The following is a 26,622-nucleotide window of genomic DNA, read 5'->3' on the forward strand; positions in this document are numbered from 1 at the left end:
AGGAGTATTTTTCTTCCGTGGCATTGCTGCTTTTAGTTAAACAGGATAATCAAACAGTTTGGCATTATAATTGCAGAGCTTTATGGGACTCACGATAAACAGTTTTTAAAATGGGTCAAAATCATTGCAGCAGAACATGAAATATCAAGACCTGATCCCCATGTTAACCACAATGCAACCTGACTACTAACAATTCAGTCACAGATTCAGGTGCCTCAAACAGAAATGAGGGTTTGGTCTACTAACTCCACTTCTGTCTGACTCCACCGCCTCAGATTGTTTTTGTTCATCTCAGATCCGACTGACGCTGACTCAGGTGACATCACTCGAGGTGGTTCATCAGCTTTTACCCAGCATCCCCTGGAGCAGGAGACACAGAAGACTTTATACAACGTTTTTACATGGGCCTCAAGTGTAAACCTGTAAGCAGACAAGCGTAAAATTGATGTAATTCCACCAATTTTACTTATGTTAAAGAGCTCAGTTCTCTTTCCTCAGCCCTTCTTAAGCCACATGCTGAAATATACCATGTAGTCCCACACTAAGAAACAAATAAGACAACTTACATGGTGTTAAGTCCCAGAACCTTATAGAAAATCAGTCATTGTCCCTCAGATTACATGATGTGCTGAGAATATTTTAGAATATGCAGTTGCCACAGTCTTCAACAGATTACTGTAGTACTACTCACAGTAAAGTGTTCACAGCAGATTTGTATCCGGAATGACCTCAAAGCAGCGTGGCTGTGCCCTTACAGTCCTGACACTGTGACTTTATTAGATTTCTTAGTGTGACTGGGTGAAGAAAAAGAAACTGTTGTGGAAGCTATAAGAACATCTACTCAAGTAACGTACTTGAGTTCAATTTTGAGGCACTAGTATTCTGAGTATTTCCATTTCATGCTGCTACTACTTCCAAAAAAGTATATGCAGCTCCATTCAGACCAATTACAACATGATGTACTTGTAAAAAGTTAGTACGTGACAATCATCTAGTAATATGACAATATAACACCGGAGCCGTTCTACATGATTAGTACTTTAATTTTAATATATTGGGTAAATTTAGTTTCAAATGCTTGTCATCAAAGCATTTAATTTTGAATGCAGGACCTGAAGTGGATAAAGGACAATTCAAATGGTATTTTAACTGAGTGATCTGAATACTTCTTCCACCACTGCATACTACAGTACTTAAATAAATATATAAATGTAGATATGTTGATCATGTAAATAAGTATAAGAAGACTAAATAGTGTGGCAGCCAACATACAGAGGAGGAAAATGAAGATACTGATAAGTAAAACCATTAAGCTGTCCTTCAGACAACTCAGATAAGACCACAATACAGTTTGTTGTTTAAAATGGCACTCTTCGCCTTTCCTGCCTGTGGAAAGATTAGAGCAGGTCAGCTGGGTTGATCCTCTGCACAGTCATATCTCAGGGGCAACATGCCAACATCAAATCACCGCAGCAGCAACCGTACCCTCAGGCAAAAAATGTGAAAACCTCTCTGAAAGAAATATTTCATGCTGCTATTGAGTCGACAAACATCACACATGAACATAAGCACATCTCGCCTGCTGACTTCTTCTTCTTCTTCCATGCTTGGTAAAGTAGCGCCGGTGCAGTGTTGTCGAGAGGTGTAGAGTGTCACAGGCTCAGCTCTGCTGCCCTACGTGTCCTCTCACAACCACTGAATCGCAGCTAGTCAGCAGCACTGCAGCACTGACAGCCCAGCATGCAGAGGCGGCAGGAGGAAAGCAACACAGACAGACAGACAGTCGAGAACAGAAAGAGCCTCTCTAATATATCTGATGTGTGTGTATCATCTGCTGCAGGTCATGAGAAACTGCAAACACACACTCCAAGGTTGCTGCCAACCTGCCAGAGTGGGATGACTTTGATTTGTACCCCAGCCTCTCCTCCTTTCTCTCAGTTTTTCTCCCTCTGCATATCTGATCATCAGAGATGTGTGTTAGATCAGCCTGTTCCGTCTCTTCCATGATGTTCTCCAAACCCGATTAACAATCGTGAAGCTGCTGACTCGCACATGCCGGACCGTCAAGCATTCCATATCTGGCATATTAAACTGCATGTTCAATATGCTTCTCTCTCTCTCTCTCTCTCTCTCTCTCTCTCACACACACACACACACACACACACACACACACACACACACACAGCCTTGGGTGGGTGACTTTTTTTTTCTCATGACACAAAGCTCCATGAAAATTGGCTGAAAGCCTTGGAAAAGGACAAACCCACGCAGGGTGAAAATGCTTGTCAAGTGTCCAAGTGTGTGTATGTGTGTGTGTGTGTGTGTGTGTGTTTATATAGAGAGACAACAGGAGACAGAAATTGATTCGATAAATAAATCAGTTGGAAAAAAGCAATTCTCAGCACTGCATTTTGTCAAATGTAGGATAGTGAGGATGACATCTTTGTGCAACGGGAAAACCTTTTCCTCTCTGTTTCGTCTGCACACCCATCATAATCTTACAATGCTAATCTTCTGTGTCCTGATTAATACTAATGCTTGTTGGAGATCAGATCCATATCCTACTTTTTCTGTTTTCAGTATAAAGATCTGGCCAACGTCCAAAAGAACTTCTCTGAAAAAGCTATCAGAAGCTCAATCTGCATCTCCTGACACTCATGTGCTGTTGTTGCACTGCAAGGAAACCAAACGTATTTCCCCAAATGTGATTTCAGCTGGTGCACAGTGCGGTTTAAGGTCAAACATCAGGATCTTTGATGTGACAGAACGTGCCAGACCTCACATATCCTTACTTTACCGCGCGCAACAACACCTTGGCCGAGTTTGAGACTCTTACAGACCTGAAAGACCAACTTCGCGTGTTTCGCTCTCTGATTGGATTATCAACGTGCCACTCAAGTCACCGGGCTGAGTCATTTGCATAAGGAGGAGACTATAAATAAGTAGCAGTTTAGCAAACGCCTTCCCAGGCGCACAGTTGGGACGGGATCACCGCTGAGCTGTTGTCTGCACAGATACAAGCGAGATGTCTTACAGATCTGCTCCACAGTCTTCTTACAGGAAGATGTTTGGCGGGGACAGAGTCGTATCCAGGAGCAGCTACTCCAGCCGCCAGTTCTCCAGCTCGGTGCGCTCCCCTCGGGTGTCCTACGGTCTCTCCTCCGCCCCGACCATCTACGCAGCGAAGACCCAGAGGCTCCGGAGCAGCGCAGCCATGCCCCGGCTGGCCTCAGAGAACTTGGACTTCTCCCTGTCCGACGCCATAAACACCGAGTTCATCACGAACCGCACCAACGAGAAGGTGCAGATGCAGTCGCTCAACGACCGTTTCGCCAGTTACATCGAGAAGGTCCGCTTCTTAGAGCAGCAGAATAAGATCCTGTTGGCGGAGCTGGAGCAGCTGCGGGGCAAAGGCACGTCCCGGGTCGGAGATCTGTACGAGGACGAGATGCGGGAGCTGAGGCGCCAGGTGGACCAGCTCACCAACGAGAAGGCCCGGGTGGAAGTTCACCGGGATAACCTGGCAGACGACATCGACAGGCTGAGGGAGAAGTACGAGGCAGCGCTCCCCGCTGTGTGATGATAAAGCAGCTTTGTTATTCTGTGACGCCTTGTAAATCAGACCAGTTGTCATCAGCGTGTGCATGTCCCCTTATTATTATTGTGTCTGTCAAGTTTATTTTTCACTGAAATGCTTTTATGCGAACAGGCGAAGTGGAAGCCGTAAAGACAAATGAGAAGACTGAGGTGCTATTTAAGGTCGAAACTCCCCATCAGAATAAAATACCTGCTTTTTTTGTGTGTGTGTATGCAGGTTGCAGGATGAGATAGCCCAGCGGGAGGATGCTGAGAGCAACATGCAGAGCTTCAGACAGGTACAGTATGATTCATCTCCTGAGATAAAGCATTGTCACACTGTTGACATCAGGTAAATCTCTGCCTTTGTTGTATTTTTGCAAACAGAGCAATAATAGACCTTAGTTCTCAACAGCAGAAGTTGAGTCCTCTGCTACCCCTGATTATGAAAGAGATTTTATGTGCCTTAAAGTGATGTCAAGGAGATTAGATGAACCTGAATCCCCTCTACAAGTCCCACTTATAGAAGTTTTGTGGTGTGACTCTGTTTTCCGTCTATCCAATTATCGCTCATGAGCTGCAGAGACAGGAATGCTCTCTTGTGATGGCACAACAGAAGGTTCCAGCCACGCTCTGAAATAGCCGTAGAGCAGAACTGAGCCGGGCTTGGTGCAAAAGGCCAAGTTGTGGCTGCCGAGTTAAATCAGGCCTGCAATGGGAGGAGATCTTTTTAAGTCCGACCGGTCACACTGAATGAGCTGGACCCGACGTGGTTATCAGAGCGAGAAGACAAGCCACCGTGTGATCCGGCTGTCTCATTCTGGGATGGCATCAGCACATAAAAATCTCACTCGTTATGGGCTTGTCGGAGATTTTTCCTCCTCACTGGGTTTCAGGGTGCTTAATGGCTGGTGACGAGTCTTGCAAATTGTTTCAGTAGTGCAAAAAAACACAAACAAAAACTAGGTGCATTTGCTTAGTTGCAAAGAAAACTTAAATTCTCCTGTGATTACGTCCTTTTTAGGATATGCAGTAAGATCAATACATTGCTCGATCATCGCCTTGTCTGTACTGTTTGAATAGCAGGAAGGAAGTTCCTCTGGCCTGCCGTGGTGGCATTCACACAACAATGCGTGGTCCACAGCCGGCTCTCGCTCAGTCAGGCAGACAGTCACTCCTCCAGCCTCCGGCCTGTTTGGGAAACCCTGCTGAATGGCGCACTTTGTTTGTGGCATTAGAGCAGGGGCAAAGCTGCTTCATTGCTGATACCTCAATTACCAGCATGCCAACGCCCTGACAAAGCACAGCGGTGTGGTGCCACAGCAAGCGCGATTCAGTGAAGAACATAGAAGGATGTTCTCCGTGCGGTTAAATGTTCCACTTTGGAGTGTTTTATTTTTGCTCATACGAGAACGTTTGCCTCATGCTTAATGCAGTTAAGTTATAAAATGGTGAGATGCATTAATTACTGTTTGTTACACCACAGAGCTTCCAGAGGAATAACTGCATTTCCATCAAAAGAGGCAGTAGAGATTTTCATGTTAAGAATGCGGTTAGGTAATAACAAACAGGATTAAGGACAAATGCGTTGTGGTCGTGGGTGTTCTACACTGCCTCCTTTTATTAAATCAAATTCCTTTACACAGGAGACAGAAATAGCGGACTTTTGTTGAACCTTTTTCTCCAGACGTAAAGACAGACAGACATGAGTTTGAGTTGCTGTTTTTTTATTGAGAGACTTCAGGCTTCATTTGACAAACCCCATTGTGTTGTTCTACAGTGGTGGGAGAAGTATTCAGATTCTCTTCTACTGAAGTAGAAATATTCATCAGAAATACTGCATTTAAAATCTTATTTCAGTATAAGCAAAAATATACAGGCTAGAAATGCTCCCTCATTATGTGTTTTGCTTGTAAATCTTTATATTAAAAGTATTCAGTGACTGTAAATGTCAAGGAAATGTGGAGTAAAAACTACAATATTTCCCTTTGAAATATAAAAATGAACACTAAATTATACAGTAAAATGAGTAACGTTTAAGTAGCTCAAAATCTGTCCTTGAGGTGCAGTTCTTGACTAAATGTACTTTGTTACTTCCCACCACTGAACTCATGTTAAAATCATGAGAAAACACCTAATTGTCACTGGCAGTGACGCTTGTCATGTGTCTCCAGTTGATTATTATTGGATGCGTGTGTTGGTGACCTTGCCTCACAACACAAAAGGTCGTTTTGTGTGTGTGTGAGTTGTATGAGTGTGCCTACACAGCATGTGAAAGAGCATTTTTTTTCTATGTCAGCAAACACATAATGCAGAATTCAAGTCACCTTCACAAGTCACCTCATTAAGAGTCATTTTCACCACGCAGGATGTGGACAATGCTGCCCTCGCCAGACTGGACCTGGAGCGAAAGGTGGAGTCACTCCAGGATGAAATCAACTTCCTCAAGAAGCTGCATGATGAGGTAAGCTTCCTTTTTTTGTGTCTAAAGCTGACTCTGCTGCACAAACACGTGCACGTGTACTGCCTAAAGGCATCCTGAAAAAGCACTAGGTCAAATCATTTGTCATACCACCCCCAAGGATATTACTACATGGGCTCAGGAATACCTTATGTACACTTTGTAAACTCTTAAACGCAGTTCATTTGCAATTGACTACATTATTTTTATTTACATTTTACCCAACGTCATGCAGTGTTTTTGGAATCAGGGTTGTATTTGTTAATCTGTATTAGAAGATGCTTCTGAGCACTTTTAATACAGACAGGAAAGTCATAGAAAAGCATACAAACGGACATTAAAATAAATTGTCTCCGTGCTCTTGATGAGTATTTATACATGCCAGTTCTATTGATACTATTGCAGGAAATGCTGGAGCTGCAGAACCAGATCCATCAGCAGCAGCATGTGCAGGTGGACATGGAGATAGCTAAACCTGACCTGACGGCCGCTCTGAGGGACGTCCGTCTGCAGTATGAAAACCTGGCCTCCAAAAACATCCAGGAGTCTGAGGAATGGTACAAATCCAAGGTAAACACAAAGTGGCAGTGCATGTCGTTGAAGAAAAAGGGAAAAATTTAATGGAATATAATAGTTAGAAGATAGCACTTTAGATCCACAAAATCTAAAAAAGCTGTAGTCAATAATTTTATGTTAATATCTGATCACGTGGTCTGTATGTAGAAGCAATTGACTGAACCTGGTTTTCTGGATTGCTACTCTATTGTTTTGCTTCTGTGTTGTTTTTGGCACCTAAAGGAAGACTGCATGTTGGAATTTAATTTATCAGGTGGTCAGAAACACAGCTCTGTGTCACTGATGTGTTTAGAGCATTTTTTTACTGCTCCCATGTGGCCAAAAAAATCAGCTGATGAATGTCCAAATTAAATTTGGGTGTTATTTTTTTCCTTGAAAACGCATCAAATCTGCCAAGAGTCTAAAAAGCGGTGCCGTAAATTAGAATCTCCCTCTCTTTTATAATCTTTGGACAAACATTAAAACCACTTCCACCACCAAACTGCAGTGTCACGTCTGTGAGTCTCTTTTGTGGCCACATCTTTCATAATTTACACTCTTCACGTTGGCTGCCAAACGCACTTTGCCTCAGCCTCTCACTACTAATTTATTGAACAGTTGATTCCTCATTCTTCCTCCCTCTTTCTATGTTTGTCCCTGCCGCTGTCAGTTTGCTGACCTCACCGAAGCTGCAGCCAGGAATAACGAGGCCTTGAGAGTGGTCAAACAAGAGGCCAATGACTACAGGCGCCAGGTTCAGGCACTTACCTGTGAGGTGGATGCCCTTAAAGGAACCGTGAGTATGCAACTGCAGACTTATGCTGTGGTATACAAGATGCAATGATGCAAAACGCCCTGATCCAATATATATGATATGTCTATAATATATCTGCCTAAATTAAAATTTTCTTCTCTCTTGGCTGCTGTACTAGAATGAGTCCATGGAGCGCCAGATGAGAGAGATGGAGGAGAACTTCTCTCTGGAGACGAGCGGTCACCAGGACACCATCGGACGTCTGGAGGAGGACATTCACAACATGAAGGACGAGATGGCCCGTCACCTTCGTGAGTACCAGGACCTCCTAAATGTCAAGATGGCCCTGGACATTGAGATTGCCACCTACAGGAAGCTGCTGGAAGGAGAGGAGAGCAGGTAACGGATGACGACATTAACATGGCAGGAAGAACAGTGTTTACATGTGTATCCCGTTCAGTCGCAGTCACTAGATTCAGCAAAGATGCAGCTAATGATCTGTGCACCATACTTTCTCCATTTTCAGAATCACTACTCCACTGCCGAGCTTCTCGTCTCTAAACCTGAGAGGTATTATCACATCCTTCGTGTCAGTTTAACTGCAGTTGTTGCCTTTGGTTGGAATGAAACATGCTGTTTTTCTTTCTTAGAAACAATGGTTGATTCCAAACCTCATATTGAAACCACAACAACCAAGAAGGTTCTCATCAAGACCATCGAGACTCGGGATGGTCAGGTAGAATCTACTTGAAGTGATTTCCAATCAGTCAAGTGATTTTCTGACTGTCTTTCGAGGTCAGACTCAAAACTCATCACATTTTCTCTGTGCTCTGCATCCTTGTTTAGGTGATCAACGAGTCGACCCAGAACCACGACGACATGGAGTAAAAATTTAGTCTTTGTCTTTCCCAAACAATCAACAAAAGCAATATAAAGAAACACGACTCACTGGGGCTACAAGCAAGCGAATGAACCAACAACACACAAAAAGAAAACAGCTTCTAAAAGTGCCTTTATGTGTGATGATCCAGTAAGCCTGTTAGCTGACACAAACTGCTTTGCTTCTTCTCCTCTGCTGAAAGTATCATCTTTTGTCACATTTGTTTAGACACAATAATGAGCTCAGCACAACTTAGAAATCCTTAACAAAAGTCTGCAATTCTTTTCTTTGTAACCAAAGTAGTATTTTTGATGCACACTCCAGGAAGCATTTATGCTAAAGATGTCACAATTGCCTGTACGCAGCAATAAACCATTAAGATGGTAACTCAATATTGTGCACAAGGTGTAATACTTGGAGATACAGTTTGGTAGTGAGGTAGCATTAAGTAAAACAATTCTTCATCTGAAAAGAGGGAAAATGGTCAGGATTGTAAGTAATGCATGAACTGTTAAAAAAAAAAAAACATCCACATTTGAAAGTAGATGAATTGTGTTTTGAAATCTTTAATTTGTCTCAGTGAGGTAAAAAGAAAATTGATTTGGAGACGAATTTTATTGAATGGTTTAAAGTTTAAAGCAGATACAAGGCAGCGAAGGCCATAATAAACAAACGTTACATCATTGTAAACAAGCAGATCTGTACCAATAAAGGACACATCTGCAGGACAGCTCACCACACCCTGCTGCCCTTAACCTAAAGCCATAAGTATGGCCTACCAATAAACTGTTAACACTTAAGTATTTTTTGGTGTTCACAGTTTCATAATAACAATAAAATAATAATAGACTTGATCCATCAGGTACATCGCCAGGCTATTAACAGCCTTGACTCTTCCTGAAAAGGAGGACAATGATTAAGTCATGTAGTGTAGACAAAAGTAACAACAGTATAATTGCAGTATGGAGATATTACATTATCAAGTGAAAATTTTAAATTCTCACTGCTAAATGGACCTCGATGTGGGATGATTTTATCAACTGCTGCTTCCAAGGTCTCGAGTCACAAGACCTTGAGGTAAGATGCTTTGTTGACAGTACACAACAACTGCAATTAGCTTAACAAAATTAAATGTCATCATTACAAAATGGTGATCTCTCGCAGTTCATTTCAAGACAGACTCAAGTAGCACTATTTTTAGATACTTTACTCGAGAATTTCTATATCATACTACTTTATACTTCAACTCCACGTCATTTCAAAGTCAAATATTATACTTTTTACATCACTGGATTATTGGACAGCTGTCATAACTTTTTAGATTAGGATTTCATAAATGATGCAATGCAATGGAATTACCAAGTACTTAAACACTTTCACTTATTATGCATCGAGTGCATTTAACAGATAATGGGCTACTGCTGCACTTTAAATACGACAGAATTAAAGATATGATTATTAATATTTCAAATGCAGGTTTCTTAATTGAGTTGTTTTATAGCGTTGTAGCGCCACGCTTACTGAAATGGATGTGAATTCGCTGAGAGCCTGCTGTACTGGACTGCCATCTGTCGGTGATTAATGTCAACTGATCTGTCTCCAACTGTGGGACATTTTCCTCTTCAGCAGCCTACGTTTTGTCAGAAGTAGCCCGAAGCTTCATTAAAGCACATTTGAATTTGTTAGTTTGTTTGACCCAGACCCAAATCTCACGATAATTCAATCTCAGAGACGTTAAAAAACGCGATTTTAACAAAACGTATCTACAACAATGTTGGGCATATTTAAAACCAGCTTTATTTTTCTCATTTTAATAATCTGGGATACTTGCCGGTAAATTAATGTGTCTTGTTTTCGCCGGTCTGCCCCGGGAGATCAGTGTGCTTGTCGACAGAGCAACTTTCTCCATGTGACGTGTTTGTCGGAGGAAACGCAAGTCGGGGGAGATACCGACATGATCTGTGGAAACTGTTTTTCGGTCCTTTAACCGTTTTGATAAGCTGTAGTCGATTAACGTCGCTGAAAATGTTGATGAGTTGCACACTAACGGTTTGTGAGTGACAGAGGTGGGTGTTTTTCTTTTTCAAAGCGCTTTGTGTCGGTTGGGTTTGGCGAGTAACTCAAAACAAACATTGAGTCAAGTATCAACAGGTTTTGAGTAAAATGACGCTCAGAGTAACCGATTCCGATTGAAGATTGTGCCATTTTTGGTGATGGGCTCGGTGACTTCTGCTCTAACGAGGACAAGAAACGCGTTGGTGAAAGTGGGTTCACAGCCGGAGAACCATGACCCGGAGAGGAGCCAGTCTGCTCCGGAATCGGACCGGGCCAGGAAGAGGAGCGCGCGGTTCAACGTCTCGAGCCAAACCGGACGGCAGAGTTCCCGCCAGTCGCTCTCCGAGGTGCTGAGCAGACAAGACTCTGACGGAGCCAAACAAACGTTGAAGAACAGGACTTCTGAAGGTCAACAAAGCGGTGAGTTCAAGTTCAAGTAATGTATCTAAAATTTCACAAGTACAACACATGTGTACTTAGTTACTGTACTTCTGTACTGTGTGATTACTCAGTACTTTGTACTTGTTTGAACTGACACAAACAGGAGAGCAAATATGGCGCACACTTTTGAAGTGATAGAGGACCACTCCATAAATTTAGAAAGACCTTTGCCTATTCGTTTCATTGAATAGAAATTTCCCAGCGTCTCTGAGCATCCTGGCCCCACATACAGCTGCAGTGTTACTTTATACTGCATATCTCTGTGGTTCCGTTCACGGGTTTATCTGTAGATGAGAGCAACTGGTCACTTCAGAGGATTACTGTGAATGTGCCAATGGAAAAAAATAGAAAAAATGGTATTCACTGGATGAATGCTGAGCTCTTTGAAGACCAGACTCAATGCAACATATCTCCACTACCAGAGCATCTCTTTGATGTTTGAGGTGTCCCTCAGACTGGAAAAAAAAACACATCACAGTCCCATTCATTTTAACAAAGTCACACTTGAATATATAGTATAATATAATTTAAAAAACATGGTACAAGGTAAGACCTAATCAGCGTGAGTGGTCTGGTGAATGCACTTCAGAAAGTAGGTGCTGGTCATATTCATAAAAAGAGTGTATAACTTTGCTCAGTTGTGATTTGTCTTTTATGATACGTGTTACAACCTTTTTCCTCCTTTGACAGTCCAGTTCTAATCTGTAGTATAGCTCATGTACAGATTCCCATTAACTGTTGTTTTAAATGCAACCAATATTCCTTAAGCTTATTTAAAGTTTTTTTTTTTTCACAGTTTTATCCATTGTGTTATTTCGTGTTTCCTTCAGTTTGTCCTGTTTATTTTCAACTCCTTGAACTGCTGCCACCTCTAGTTCCAGCTCCCCACATATCTGTCCCAAAGGAAAATACCTCTCCCTGGCTGACTCCTAAAATACCATCTGTACTGTGGCGTTTCCATGACCGTATGTCAGCGTAGACTCCCACTGAGTTTCCTCCCTGGTCCCCAGTGATATTCAGGTGTGTTGCGGTGTCTCCTCCCTGACTCTCATCTGATTGCATCCTCGCTTCTTTCTCCTGAGGAACAAAACAAAGACACTTAACCCGATCATCTTATGTGTTGGGTGTTAAGTGTTAGACAGTCCCAGTGGTGTAGGTGTCTCAACTACGGCTTAGTTCTGAAGTTAAGAGGACATCAGCTCTGATAACCTCAGACCATGACTCTTATCTGAGCTGCGATGCCGAATTAGACCACACAACCTCATCATTAAAATGGATGGATTGTTTTAAACAGCGTCAGAGCTATCTCATTTACCCAGAATAGACGATCCACAGTAGCCAGTGTGAGCTTTATGGGATGACTTTCAGTCAGTCATACAATCAAGCATGAATATGAACTACTGGAGAGATTCTATAAAAGTGATGTTCAAGAGTTGCAATTACCCTGCTGTTGGTTGCAGTTCTGGCACAATAACTAGACCACATTGAGAGAGCTTCCTGTTGTGTACAAGGAGCTGGAGTTGCTCTCGTAGTGTTTATTAGTCATACTGAATGGTATTTTATTAGATAGAAGATTTGGTTGAAAAACAGCAGAATAATGCTTTGTTTGAGGTAGGTTTTTGGCAGTGTCACACACTTTTACAACATTGTCAGTCATTGTCTGTTGATACACTATCCTAACCATCTGGGTGCCCGTAGGAGAAGTTACAGTTGTTGACATATACATTAGTAAACTCTTATATTTGTGTTAAAAATCATTTATGGGATGCGTAAATGGTACTTGTGCTTATATTCACTCAATAGGGGGTCAAGTGCCAATATTTTCAGAACATGATTGGTGGGTTATCAATCAGCCCGTCTTCATTATGTACAAATATGCATCAGGCACTGATAGAAACACAGTGTGAACAACCCTTCATAATTGTGTCTGCGGCGTATAAAGAGATTAGTGGTTTTTTTGAATGGCAGATTGATGTATACTACTTCTATTGCTGCTGTGTCTGTTACTGGGTATGAAAAGGGTTCACAAGTTGTTCACAAGCAAGGATGGGTAAAGGTCAAACACGATTGTTTAAAGGGTATTACTACACGCAAAACCATTTTCAGTGCTCACAGTTTGTTTGCAAATGACTTCGTTTTGTTTTTATTAATGTTTTACACAATGTCCCAACCTTTTTGGAATCAGGTTTGTGGTATGTTTCATCAATAAAATGAGAGACATTGGTTGTCTTACTCACAGCAAAAAAAAATCTATTTTGCAATTGGACCCTGCAGTTGATCTAATGGGACTGCAAAAATGTAATACAGCATAGATGCAACACAAATTAGTGTGTTAAAATTATATAAATATACAACAAGCCAAATGCACAACAAGTGTGTTGATCAATGGCTGTAATTTGGTTTAGAGCTGACTAAACATATGCGTGTGTAAAATTAAGTTGCAAATGCAGTCAAAGCTTGATTGATCTTGATTCACAAATTACTTGATAAATAATATTGTTTGGTGTGTGTGTGTGTGTGTGTGTGTACGTGTGTGTGAGCAGTGGGACATTGCACATCAGCATGGTTTAATGTACCAAATGTGTAATTTTTCACAGTTTATCATCATGCATCACATTCTGTCTGTAAGGAAATTAATGAAAGCAGTTTAGTTCATGTTGTTACTAAAGCATATTACTTCATCAGAACAAAGAATCAAAACCAGGCTGAGACATCAAAACAACACAGAACATTACCATTACAAGCTCAGTGTTATGTGATGCAGCTGTGACACATGTCATAAGTAATTTATATCAGTTTAAAATTACGCTGGATCCAGCAAGTGTGTCCCATATGGCAAATGTGTTTTCCATCTATTCCTTCATCTTCACATCTCCTCCTTTCATCTTGGCCTCACAGTGGGAGAAAGACCTATAGAGCGCATGGAAAAGATGCAGGTGAAGGAAGAGAGGTGGCATAAATAAGGAACCAGAAAAAAAGTGGAGTTTGGCAGCCCTATGTCATGTTAATGATGCTCACGATGAAATTACACTTGCAAGGTAGTTTCAACACTAACACCTTGTGTCAGAGCTGGCAGGAAAAAAAGTGATATTTCTGTAGCACAGTGAAAAATGGAGGTCATGCAGGGGGGGCTCTTTTAACACAGATGGCCAGAGTTTCAAAAATCTGCTGTCAAACATGTGGTTGACAGTAGTGATATTAATGATATTCCAACATGCCCACAGTCTTACAGATACTTTGTGAGGTTTCTGAACATCATTAGTGCTATATTCAGCAATACCTTATGTGGGTCACCATTAGTTGCACCAAGAAATGCAACAGTGTGCCAGTAAAAACTGCCAGCTGGTGGGATGTAAATAATGCCGTAGGGTTGGATAGGTTTCTGGTTTTGCTGTGAGCTTAAAAATGTCGGATTCTATGCAAACCAGGGATGTCCGCCATTAATCAACTGGGCGATTAAATATTGCTGCCCTCACTAGTTGGCACCAGATACACATCCTTAAACTTTTTATTTTCTTAAACTTAAAATATTTGATCATCGGCAAGAAGTGGAAGTCAGACTAATTTTGTTGAGTGTTTAAAGAAATGTAAAGAAGGTTAAACTTCCCATTTAAACGTCAGGGAAATCAGTCGTTAGGAACAACACTAATGCGAGCTGAAGATCCAGCATTTGCAGGTGTAGTTGGAGAGAGATGGCAGCATGTGGCTAGTAAGCAGGATCCTCAGGATAGCCTCGGTTGGATTCACCCCAGTTTTCCCTGTTAAAGTTGCTGCATTATGCTAATGCAAATCAGCACTTACTGTATCTGTTTCAACTTAAAAGCCCTCTAGCATTTCAGTGAACAGACATCCATTATTGCTTTTTATTGAAAAACAATTTGCATTCACATTTTGAGGAAAACCTATTGACTTACAATTTTTCCATACGTATTTGAAATTTACCTATTGCCATCTTTTCTCAGGTTGCATGAGGCCAAAGTCTTATTTACTGACTTTTTGTCCTGATGGACTGTGGTTCTACTACGCTCTCATTCATGGGCTCTCATTACGGTCCACTAGGGAGTGGCTGGGTTACCTGTGTTACCTTACCTAGTGGTCAAATTCACCATTACCAGACTGGGTATTTGGCTCAATATGAAATTGGTTTGAAAACTTTTAAAATTTAAAATTTTATGTGTGGATTTTTTAAAAAATGTAACAATATATCTGTGGGTTTAGGTGCTGGTGGTTTTGGCTTTTATGCACTTTTATGCTCTTTTTAATCTCAGAACCAGCAAATATGTTTTAACATATCTGCTAAATATGCTGTGTTGTGCCAGAATTGTTGGATATCTTAATAAGTTATAGTTAATGATGTTAATGATTAATGATTTATAGACACTTTAATTACGGAAAGCAAAAAGACTGCAACAGAGCACATGATTTACTGAATTAGGTGTTGCAGGGTTTTTACAATCAACACCCATGGCAAGTGTTTAATTATAATGTCTGAGCTGTGTGGCCTTTGTGACCAGTGCAATAATTTGCACAGTCTGCTGTGTTTCCCAACACTACATGTGTGACATTTTCATAAAACGTGTGTTTTATGACTCTGTCCAAATAAAACTGATTGGTTGCTTTGGTCTGTTGGGAGGAAAATGTCTGTGTGTGCAAGATGTCAGGTTCTAATCAAAAGGATTTGTTTGCCCTGCTGACCCAACACTCTGCCAACTGATTTTGCGTCTTTGATCTGAAACCATGCTGGTGCAAAACTCATTAGCTAAACTTATGCACTTTATAGCCGTTATCTTCAGGGTCTTGGTGCAGCTGGATTCAGATGACAGTCCATGTAGCTCTGTTTTCTCAGCTCATTTCCCTCAGGTTTCCAACACAGGCTAACATTACCCTTAAAGGTGCATCTAATGAGTATTTAGCAGGGGAAAAGGCAAGCTCCCTGGCACCCTGTGTGTCTTAATTACATGACTGTGTCACTGTGGTGACAGTGGTGTGGGGACTGACAAAGTATACATCGTTCCACAGTCTACGGGAGACCTCTAATGAGCTTGTTTTTCTGTTTGATTGCGTAGTTGTTGTCTTGAATTGTTTTGTGCCACTGGGACAGATTTCACAATGATAAAGCCCCCAAACTGACGTTATGTTTCAGTGAATTACACAATAAAACAAGAAAGAGTTGTCAGTTTATCAATGTCCAGGAAATTAGGAATGTGTAGGAGTCAGGTTAGTGATTTTCATATGTAATATCTTTTATATATCTGGAAGTCAACATGAAATTTAAATATATTGATTTCCTGGATTGAACCTTTACTTGCCACAAATAAACAGTAGAACTGGGATTAATTTGGTGGAAGAGGCTATTTCTAATCCTCCAAGTTAGTCCTCACCTCCCCTTTATCTTCACGACTAATTAATGTGTATTGGTGATGGCCTGCCTGGTGTTTGATGACCAGATCAAAGGTTGAGCGATACTCAATGGATATACAGCAAAAGCAAGCAGGTGTGTTTTTGTGCCAATAATCCACTGTAGCATCAGTTTGTTAAAAAACAAGTTAATTTCTAAAACAGTTTAAAAAAATGCTTTGAAACATTTGCACAGCAGTTGAAACTTTTTACAGCATCCAATCAAAACTGAATCAGTTCTTTCTCTCTTCCATTATTCCACTAAGCAGTGTCTGCACAGATGTAGGTAAGTAAAATAGACACTGAAAATAAGGTCAGTGTACATACAATAAAAACCACACTAGTGTAATGGGTGCTGTTTGCCATATTAACCCCTTCTCATCTTCAGTGTAATGTATACAATAGGTGTGTAAAAGGTCTTCCCGTTGCCTAGTGACAGTGACGTGGCAGTGAGTATTGACCCTTGACGAAAATGGATCGTGACAAGAACCAGATGCACCTTCTGATATGTGCTCTGACATTAAAACCAACATGCATCAGATTATATTTTGTGTATTTTGCTTGACAACCAGAATTCTTGGGACACACTTCCTTTGTTGTCATGCTGTATCAGCAGCAGCCCAGAGTCACACCTTCTTATTAAGGAGGCTCAATGTAATTATCAGGGCCGGTGACATGGAGATTTATTGAAATTTACTGTAAGACATTAATTGAGCAATGTATATCAAGGCATCAAGGTCAGTTTGTAGTGTCTTTTTCACATACTTACAAATAATATGAAATGGTACAGTATGTACAGTTATTTAGTTACATACACATATACACACAAGAAACAATTCTGAAGGACATTTTTTTAATTGCACCTTGGGGAAAGTCAACAGTAAGCTAATAATGGTCATTTTCATGTTGAAAGTTTGACGTCCGGTAAACTTTGTCCAGATTTGAGTGCGTTTGAGCACCAACTGTTGTAAAGAAGGTGAAGTCCCTCACCAACTTGTATTCCCCATGAGACTTTATTTTGGAAAAGCATACGTTAATGGTGAGACTGAGGTTAGAGCTGCCAGGCAGGAGGTCTAGAGAAAGACCAAAGAGGAGGTTAAAGGACTACCTTCACGTCCTCCTTCACTACAAGGAGGACGTGAAGGTAGTTGGGGTGAGGTAAGAGGATACAGAGGACAGGGTGAGATGGAAGCAGATGACTCGCTGTGGCGACCCCTGAAGAGAACAGCTTAAAGGGCAAGAAGATACGTTAATGGTGAGAGCCAAATCATTTTTGAACTGTGCCATCAAAGCATATGATATTTGTCAAATTAAAAATCATTCTTTTAGTAATCGTTCTTTTGTTTAACACATACTAAAACTCACTGGACTCATTTGCTAGATAGCTTATGGAACTGACCCACACTCATTTGCATAGCTACAGCTACCAATATACAGACTTGTAGTGATTTTGACATTTTCTGTGGGAATGCAATGGCCATGTTGGCATTGTTGACATATACCGCGACAGATGAGAGATGTGATCACTGAGCGATTTCACAATAAACTAACTGGATCTATTCTATGTTTGTGACAAACTGACAGATTTACCAAAGTCTCAGTTACTGTGGGGATAAGTGCTATGTAATTTAATTGATAATTTACTCATAATTTACTGTAACTTAAGATTACTTTGATTATTGATTAATCTACAATTTTTTTCACTGTTAATCAATTAATCATTTGATTGAATCATTCTTCTTGTTTCTCGTGACGAACAGTCCAATACCAAAAGATGTTCAATTTACTATTGTAGGACTTCAAAGTATTCTTACTTATTGACCGATTAGTTAATTGACTAATTGTTTCAGCTCTGTTTTCTCACTCATTATAAGTTGATACATATGGACTGGTTTGATACATGTGGTATATATTTACTAGAATACGTATTATGTTGGACTTCCCATAGGGAATAAATGTTGATGAAAGAGGGTGATACTTCTATATTGAATCCTTTTTATTTTTACAATCGGTTTGTTTTAATTCTTGTTCGTAGTCTACTTTCTGGGCCGACTGTTGTCTTCACCCATCTTAAAATAGCATAAAGACATAAAGGTATACAGTATAGCCCTATTCAGATGGGTAAAGATGTAGAGTGCATCCTTGATTTGCATTAGAAAAATCTGTGGAGCCATTCAAACAAACAGAAGCTTGAATATCCTTAGTTGTGGTTTTGGCCTGAGGGTGTTGCCAGGGGACAGCAATGTAAAAATGAAGCGTGAGCATGCTAAGTAAGTTTCATATCAATCTGCCAAGTAAAATTTCTTGTGTAACTGTGTACATGTTGACCTCTTTGTAGTGCTGAGGAACAGTCATAGAATTAGGGACTAGGAATACCCACAGTAATCATTTGGCATATCAAACTTTTTAATACCTTGTGTGCAAAGTGGACAGTTTGACCCACTGTTTATGCAAGATAAAAATCTCATATGGCTTCCAAAATGGAAAGTCTTCAACCTCTGGGAAGTTTCCAATTAATCTGGGGTGGTTATAGCATCAATCAAGTTATAGATGATGCTAAGAGTAACCATGGTCACAAGACCAAAACAGAGCCAGCATGCCTTCAGTGTTTCTTCAGACTTTGACCAAAAACCTCATCCTACTCAGAATTTATGAATAAAGCTGTCTGTTAACTTAAATGTAATTATAAATTATCTCAGGGTGTGTTTGGTGGTTCGGTCAGTCTCTGAAGTCTTATCATAAAAATTAGATTTCATGTTCCACTTACTGTTAATGTAAGAGTCTTGCTGTAGACTAATGTGATAAACAGACTGACAAACTGGCAAGCTGCCGAACGCCTCCACCATCCTTACATTTTGTACCTTTTGAGGCTTTTAACAGAATGTTCTGTGAACAGAAGGCCAGAGTTAAAAAGGTAATATGTAAAGTTGCTGAACATCATGCAGCCTTCTAAAGCATTGTGCAAAATAAAAGCAGAAGTACACTCTTTTAGTTAAGTGTATTATATAATCTCCTCTCTAATGTCTATCATAAGGGGAAGCTTTGAACATATTCCAGCAAACTTTGACCGTGATATAGATGTTTGTACACCTACGCTCATGGAATACTCTCAAAGGAAGCCTTGACCATTAGCACCTTCCTACTTCTTTAATTAGCACTTTTTTAGACTCACAATTCAGTGTTAATTTTGAAAAGAATTAAGTTACAGTCTTACTCACTGACTGAAAATTGAATTTGGTTTCAAGTCATGTTTTAGTCTCTTGGGTTTGATTTCTTTTAGTTAAGGTTTGGTCAGTGGAATGCAGTTTGAATTTTGGTCAGTGTTTTAGTCCTAATTTTCACAGACAGTTTTGTGGTACTGCAGTATATTTTGCTGAAGGATATTTAATCTGGCTGTAAAAATTCCAACGAGAAGTCAGCATAACCTGAACTGTACGTGTTAACATTGGGGTGAGAATGTGTTGCTGACTTACCATACTTCTTATCATCAAAAATGAATGCCTGAAGATAGTCTGCACACCGACACACAAGTGCAGCTCTTATTTTTTCAGTTCCGTTGTTGTTACAGTTTAGTCATGAAATAAAAGGGCATCAGTCTTCATCAAGACATTTGTTTAAAATAGTTAACACTGTCACTTTTCTGGGATGCATTTATTATTGGTGACAAAACCCGATAGAGCAGTAATATGAATTATAGTAGAATGGTTAATCACACTGAGGATAGTGTGACCTCAACAGCCTATTGATGTTTAAATGTAGCACACAAGGGCTTAAAAAGCACATTGTGATCAAATTTAGCTTTTCAAACAAATGGCCACCTGGTTGTCTGTTGACAAAGCGAAAGAATGATAAAGTTGCAATATTCCCACATATGCCCTCATTAACATAAAAACTACTGTGGACCAGGCAGCCACTTGATGTTGTACAGTGAGTGTTGCAAAATTAGAATCCTCATAGACTGTGACATACAGTGTGAATTGGAGGTTGGGGAGAGCAGGGTGACAGGAGAAGGAGAGGATAAGGAGCTCTTACTGCAGCTTGCAAAACAAAATGAGATGGAGTGTAATTATCTAACAAGTGTGTAATGTGTCCGCTGGAACTGCACTGAGTGACTCTAACGGGCTTTGATATAATTGGATGAATCTCCTGATTGTCATCGATTTCCGTTTCCTCTGACACCTTAACTTCATCACTTAAAAATCATCCATCATTTACGGTATATAATATGACTCTGTATGTCCTTATTTGTGTGTCAGTCATCTTTGTATGACAAATCAAGGATTATTTAATAACTGGTGAATAATCACCCTTTGAGATTACAAACCCATTTCAATGTTTGATCACTCACCAGAGCATAACTGCAATGTAGATTTTTGAATTAGATGTTACCACTGAGATTTGACAACATGTAGCATTTATTAAGAGTTCATTAAAGTGGGAAAAATGTTATTGCTTCCCTGTTTTTGTTATCATGTGGCTTAGATCATATTACATGCCAGTGAACAAAATCAGTAGAAAATATTTGAATAAATAAATACAACACAAAAACTTGGTCAAAGCACAAAAAACTGAGATATATTTTATTTTATTTATTTTTTTTTTTACATGAGAGAAGGTTTCTGATTTTGACATTTATGTCAAATTAGAATTTAGAGTGAGTTAAATGGTGGAACATTATTGGTGAAGATGTTGAATGAAAATTACATAACTGATCGTGGCTGTTTTTTGGAAAATAGCTCAGGAAAAAGAACAGTGGGAAAAGAGAGGGAGGAACAAATACAAATGCATGGGCTAATATTAGATTAAATCACGAGCAGTTGTGCATGTGCAAAGAGGCAAAGAAGTTTGGTTTGCTTTTCTGTTACAGAAGCATGAACAATACATAAACAGAGAATTAAACAGCCTGGTGCACTGGTGATTTGTACATAAATTAAGTATGAAAATGGCAATTAAAAGACATTATGTCATCTGATCTCTGTGCGTGCCATTATGTGCACATCTACTCAATTCGAGGGGTAGTGTGAGAATGAGCCAGAAGCTTTCATAAAGAGCACTCACAGACACTAATCAGGAGGGAAAATAAAACGCAGAAAAATTCCACAGCTAAATGTCAGATGGTGCTAATAAGGGGAGCTTTTTATCCTTTGTTGATCTAGTGTGTGCAGGTGTCTGTGTTCATTTTCTTAGGTGTGGAGATGTTCATTGGGTCAAGGAAAGGTAGTCTAAATAGGCATATTTTTCCAGTACACTCAAAATAATGAAGAAAGATGTGTCCTTGCTCCAGTGTCACATTTGCAATAATGAGTGAGCATTTAAAGGGGAAAAAACACACACATTTTAGGCATTTTTTTTGCACACTTACAAATGTAACAATTCGGCTGGATAACAAACAGCTTGATTTTATCTTTCAGGATAAAATTTTATTAGTTTTATTTTGCCTCTGCAGTTTTATATTTCAGGATAAAATCAAGCTCTTTGGATATGATGTATGCTGTTAATGGGCTTCATTTTCCTGTGCCTGTGTAAATAACTCAGCTCAATAACTGCAAAATGAATGGCACTGGCATTGATTAAATGACTAGTTTTGATTCATTATAAAAATTCACTCTGGCTACCTTTCTCTCCATCTTTTATTCTGTCCCTTCAGTGCTCATGCATCAATGGACATGCAGCAGAATATGATTTTAGAGTCCATTTTTGCATGTTTGAGTCTGCGTGAGAAAAACTATTATGGACTACATCAGGTCTGTGCTATGCCAACCAAGCTTCCAATGCTTTTGCTATAAATTCTTGATAGAAGGAGGAGTCACGTTCATTTAAAGACCTCGAGAGAAGTCCTCTCTTCTCATCCACTACTACCACCACCACCACCACCACCACCACCGCTGCCACCCACCACACACACCTACTGTACCTCTTGGGGAAGAGAGATGAGAAGAGAAAGCGGGGAGGGAGGGGTGGAGGAAGAAGGAGAGAAGAAAAACAAATCAAGAGCCATAAGCTCCTTGAAATGAGCTTGTTGAGGTGTGAGAAACGAAGAGAGGGAAAGAAAAGATATGTACAACAAAGACAAGGGCGTGGAAAAGGACTTGAGGGAAATTCTTCAGCTCTGTGTCTGTAACGAGAAGTGGTGAGTCTTTGACAGTTCTCCACCGGCGCTCAATATTAACTGGAGTCGGAGCCCAACATTTTTTCTCTCTGGGAGGAGAGTTACCCAAACGTAATTGGAACAAGACACTTCAACTGACGAGACGCATTAAAACAAATTAAAAAAAGCACAAGGCTGACCGGAGGGTGCCAAAGCGATGGAAGCTAACTCCAAGAAGCATCGATTCAGAAAGGGTCGGAGTGCCACCTTCAGCATTGACGGCTTCAACATCACCATCGGTAAGAATTTGCAGGATAGGCAGAGCAGGAAGAAAGATTAAGTGTGTTTGCATATGAGCTTGATGCACGAAAGTGTGTGTGACAGGAGCAGAATGCATGTGTGTGAGAGAGCGTGAGGCACAGCATTGAGGCATTAGGCAACAACACAGTGACATCGTTGAACGCATCTCTCTGCAGCCACCACATTAGTTCGTTCTACTGAAGTTGATGCTTGCCTCTGTAATGCAACTACACCATGGAAACAAGAAGACTTCAGATTAAAGCTGTGTGCTGCTGACGTCACCATGAATTCATTCCATTGTCTTGACAACCAGAGTGTTGATGAACTTGTGTGCAGTGTTAAAGTCACAAGTGTGACTCTGTTTGGTAATCATAGTAAAATAGAAAGTTTGCTTGAGTCTTTTATTTTGAAACTCTGTTCTTTTACAAAGGTAAGCATAATTTGGTTTAAGACAAGTAAGACATTTTGCTTTTGGACATAGGCTTTCAGCTGTAATTTGATCACATAAGGTAGAAAGCTCTCTGTGCCCTTTTTGCCACACCCAATCAGTGTTGTCACAGTGGGGGGGTTGCCACGACTTAAAGTAAACACCTGCTGCAACGTTACAGGTTTGAGACCAGAAATCCAACAAGCATCAAAGTTTTAGACCACAGTTTCCAACAGGACAACTTCATGTTTTTCAGAAGTTGGATGGGACATAAACCCTCTGCCTCTTATTTCTGTTTGAAATGTTAGCAAATATGTATTTTTATTTATTTACACGTCCTCCTCAGACCTACAACACTTTTGAATTCAAAGTCATTGCCTTTCATGAAAGGTGGCAGATGACGATGTGTGCTTCTCGGTAGCAGAGTTATGTGTGTAAAAATGTGTGTGTGTGTGTAAACAAAGCCACTAAGATAACTGACAAACAAGATAATCCAGCTTTGAGACACAGGCCTCAGTAGTTGTTCATTGTTGTAGAAATGATTGAAAAATGAATGGAATTTATGGGAGAATGCACTTTGACTATAGTCATCACAACAACAGTAAAGAAACTGCATTTGCACGCAAGCTTAAAGAGATCTCCGAGTTTAAATAAACATCGAGTCGTTATTAAAGATGGTTCTGAAACACCATCTGACCCATCAAGTCAATTTTTGTGCTTTTTCCATCCATCCATCCATTTTCTATACTGCTTTACCCGTCAGGGTCACAGGGGCGCTGAAGCGTACCCCAGCTGACTATGGGCATGAGGCGGGGTACACCCTGAACTGGTCACCAGTCAATCACAGGGCTGACTTGTAGCTTTTTAATATCTTCAAAAACATGATCTGAGGCCAACCACTTTCTTTGGATGAAGTCTCAGACCAGAGTACGGGAAATGACATCTACTGTGACATCTCAGGTGCTATACACCTTCTACTTTTGAAATATTTGTTAAGTCAGGGCCTTTGTTCTTTGTTTGTTCATACAATTGTAAGCTTAACACAGCAAAAATCAACTTGTCCATGTTGGTCTGTTCAGTGCCATCCTACTATTGGATTCGGGCAAGTTCCATCACAGTGCATTATGTAAAGTTTCACCTACGCTGAACTGTGTGCTGCAAGCTCAGTGTTGAGCTCAGTGTGGAGCTCAGGGCTGTTATTATTGCATGCTGCAGAGACACAGGAGATAGCTGGTCTGTGGCACACACTGCCCACCTCTCAGAGAGCACCTAAACATATCTGGATGATATGAATACACTGATAAGAGAGGGGAAGTTTCAGTGTTAAGAACACAAAAACAGGAAATAATTTCTAGATGTCTGTTTAAAAGCAATAAGAGCTGCCCTAAAAGATTTTATGGTCCCAGGAAAAATAGACTTTATAGATTTTCCACTTGCATGGACACATCCTATTACCTCCAGAAACCTGCCTCGATCACATGTGGCCCATATCACAGCCATACTGTCCACAAGCATGGCAGTTGTCATGGTAACCTACAAGTGTCACAATCAATTGCTCACTAGGCCTTGGTTTCAGTCTGCACAGCGTTTTGCCAATCACCTCCTCTGAAGCGTGACTCCTAAGCACTGGTACCTCATTGCCTGGCTGGACACCTTGTGTTCATGTTGCTGTTAAACTCTGGGCCTCGATTGTAGCTGGCAGTCTCTGCTAGGATTCCAAGTGTAGTGTTTCGTCGTGTGTTATGCTTTTTATTAGCTTTGTTATGTTTTTGTTGATGTTACATGTGGAGAAAACTGAGTTTAACTTATCAGCTTATCTCTGGTGCAGTGTGGAGCATTCAGGCTTTCTTTCTTTGTTTTCTTACATAGACATTTTATTTAGTCTTTTAAATAAAGCTTTTAAATATAGATTTTTTTATTTTGTACTACCAAATGACCAAAGAAGACTGTTTATCATTTAATTGAGTTCAGTTTTTTTCTTGTTGGCAATTCTGAAAAAGCAAGGTTTTATTGGAAACAAATGTTGTATTTACTGACAGCTTCTTTTGTCTCTTATAGACAGTTTATGAACTGTATAGACTGTCTAAGCACATCTTTTCCCAGGGAATGAACTCTCTAACATGTCTCTCTAAACATCTGAAATGTATGTAAAATTATAAATTCAATACACATTTGTATAGTGAATCCTCACTCACAATATAAGTGTAAAACATAAACTACATATTGTAGTATATTTTCTCTTTAGAAATTGATCACGATCTTGTACCCTGTATGTAACAATTCTTAAACACACTTCTTGAAGTATTATTGGCTGTTTTCCTTCATAGTGTACACTCAGAAGAGTGTGTGTAAAACAAGCACATTATTTCATAATTTGGTCTTAAAATTTGTGATTAAATGCTTATGCGTGTTTGGACGTCAAAATGTTTTAATTTAAAAGTGAATACATGGATGAAAGACAGCTGAAAAGCAGATAGAATCAGTTATGAAGTAAAGACTCACAGAGAAATGTCTTGCACATGAAATTTAAACTTATGCCTGTTTCCATGGAGAGACCATGGAGCTGTTTTCCTGTGTCCTTTTTTTCTGATGACATCCATGTTGCAGAATTTCCCTGCAACATGGATGTCCCTGCACATTTCCCATACTCCAACCAAAAGCATTGTTGTTGGACCTTCTCTAGTAAATGCCCACATCTTTTGAATTCCACAGCTTCCATTTATAACACAGGCCTTCTGTTATATAATGTCTTTGGTTTGAGAAGACATTATTAAACTGTTTTCACAGGCTATCTTATAGTGTTTTATGAGTTGATCGAACTAGACAAGTTTTTGATTTCAAGAAAATAATTTGTGCAGTCAAATCTAACCAGGTTCATTCTGAATAAAACTCACTCATTGCGAACATTGAAAACCACTGTCAGCTGAGCATAAAACGATTTTCCATGTGACAAGCAGAGCTTCTTATTTCACTCCAGTGGAGCAACAAATATTAATGAATGTGTCTCCAGACTGCAAGCATACCTTCTGATAAAAGCAGTTGCATGTCAGCAACAGTGGAAGCAGTTGACAACCGTGTCAACATTTAGGTTTATATCACTTTAAAGTGTAGTCCACCCTGTCAACATGTACCAGACTGTGATTCCCTAAACAAGCTGGTGGGATGGTCTTTGTTTTTTTCCTTGGCATTATACCAAGAAAAAAAGAGCAAAGTTTAAGCTCCAGTCTCGCCAACAAGAAACAAAATTATATTTCCATTTTACATTAATCTTTTACCAGCCCTCCTTTGGGAGATTAGCTTTGGCATCTAACCTCACCCATCTTCTAACAGTTACTGATGGTTTAATTTACTGTATATACAAGATCTGTGGAAAATGTGATTATTGTTAACAATATTGTTTGTGTTCTTCACAGGAAGATGATACAGAGACTAAATGCTTGGTCAGTGGGAGAGATTTAATGAGGCTTACAAACATACAGAACTGTAAACATACATCTGGAAAATCTCACATTAAAATCTCTGTAATCTCATGTCCAAACATGGAAATAAAATAAGCAATACTGCTCCTGTGTTGCCTGTAAAGATTAATTTCTAACCACAAAAGGAAAAATGCAGTCTCCGCATGGAGCACAATACACTGTGAATCAAAGACAAACCTAGAAATGCAGTTAATGGAACAAGAATTGAA

General features: G+C 40.0%; 2 protein-coding genes across 4 annotated transcripts in view; both read left to right on the top strand.

Annotated features, from left to right (window-relative positions):
* Nucleotides 1-2,941: 2,941 nt before the first annotated feature.
* viml (vimentin like) lies at nucleotides 2,942-8,618 on the top strand. The gene is made up of 9 exons (XM_046409382.1): nucleotides 2,942-3,552; nucleotides 3,815-3,875; nucleotides 5,945-6,040; nucleotides 6,443-6,607; nucleotides 7,263-7,388; nucleotides 7,525-7,745; nucleotides 7,873-7,916; nucleotides 7,997-8,082; nucleotides 8,193-8,618. The coding sequence occupies exons 1-9, from the start codon at nucleotides 3,026-3,028 to the stop codon at nucleotides 8,232-8,234; spliced, it is 1,368 nt and encodes a 455-aa protein (XP_046265338.1). The 5' UTR covers nucleotides 2,942-3,025; the 3' UTR covers nucleotides 8,235-8,618.
* A 1,288-nt stretch (nucleotides 8,619-9,906) lies between these two features.
* The window catches only part of pde1cb (phosphodiesterase 1C, calmodulin-dependent b), an 83,672-nt gene continuing 66,956 nt past the window's right edge, over nucleotides 9,907-26,622 (top strand). The window contains exon 1 of one of the 3 annotated variants that reach the window (XM_046408464.1): nucleotides 9,907-10,701. In XM_046408464.1, coding sequence (XP_046264420.1) covers nucleotides 10,440-10,701 — 262 coding nt within the window. In that variant the 5' untranslated portion in view covers nucleotides 9,907-10,439. The remainder of the gene's footprint in view (nucleotides 10,702-26,622) is intronic. The other 2 variants (XM_046408462.1, XM_046408463.1) reach the window with 2 other exon arrangements.

This window comes from Scatophagus argus, chromosome 13 (assembly GCF_020382885.2).
Source record: "Scatophagus argus isolate fScaArg1 chromosome 13, fScaArg1.pri, whole genome shotgun sequence".
NCBI classification, from domain to species: Eukaryota; Metazoa; Chordata; class Actinopteri; family Scatophagidae; genus Scatophagus; species Scatophagus argus.

What these genes read in the sequence shown, in the direction of transcription:
- viml (XM_046409382.1), top strand. Translation starts at nt 3,026, where the DNA reads ATGTCTTACAGATCTGCTCCACAGTCTTCTTACAGGAAGATGTTTGGC. An exon ending in ATCGACAGGCTGAGGGAGAA is followed by an intron (nt 3,553 to 3,814) that starts GTACGAGGCAGC and finishes GTGTGTATGCAG; the next exon opens with GTTGCAGGATGAGATAGCCC. An exon ending in AGGAATGGTACAAATCCAAG is followed by an intron (nt 6,608 to 7,262) that starts GTAAACACAAAG and finishes TGCCGCTGTCAG; the next exon opens with TTTGCTGACCTCACCGAAGC.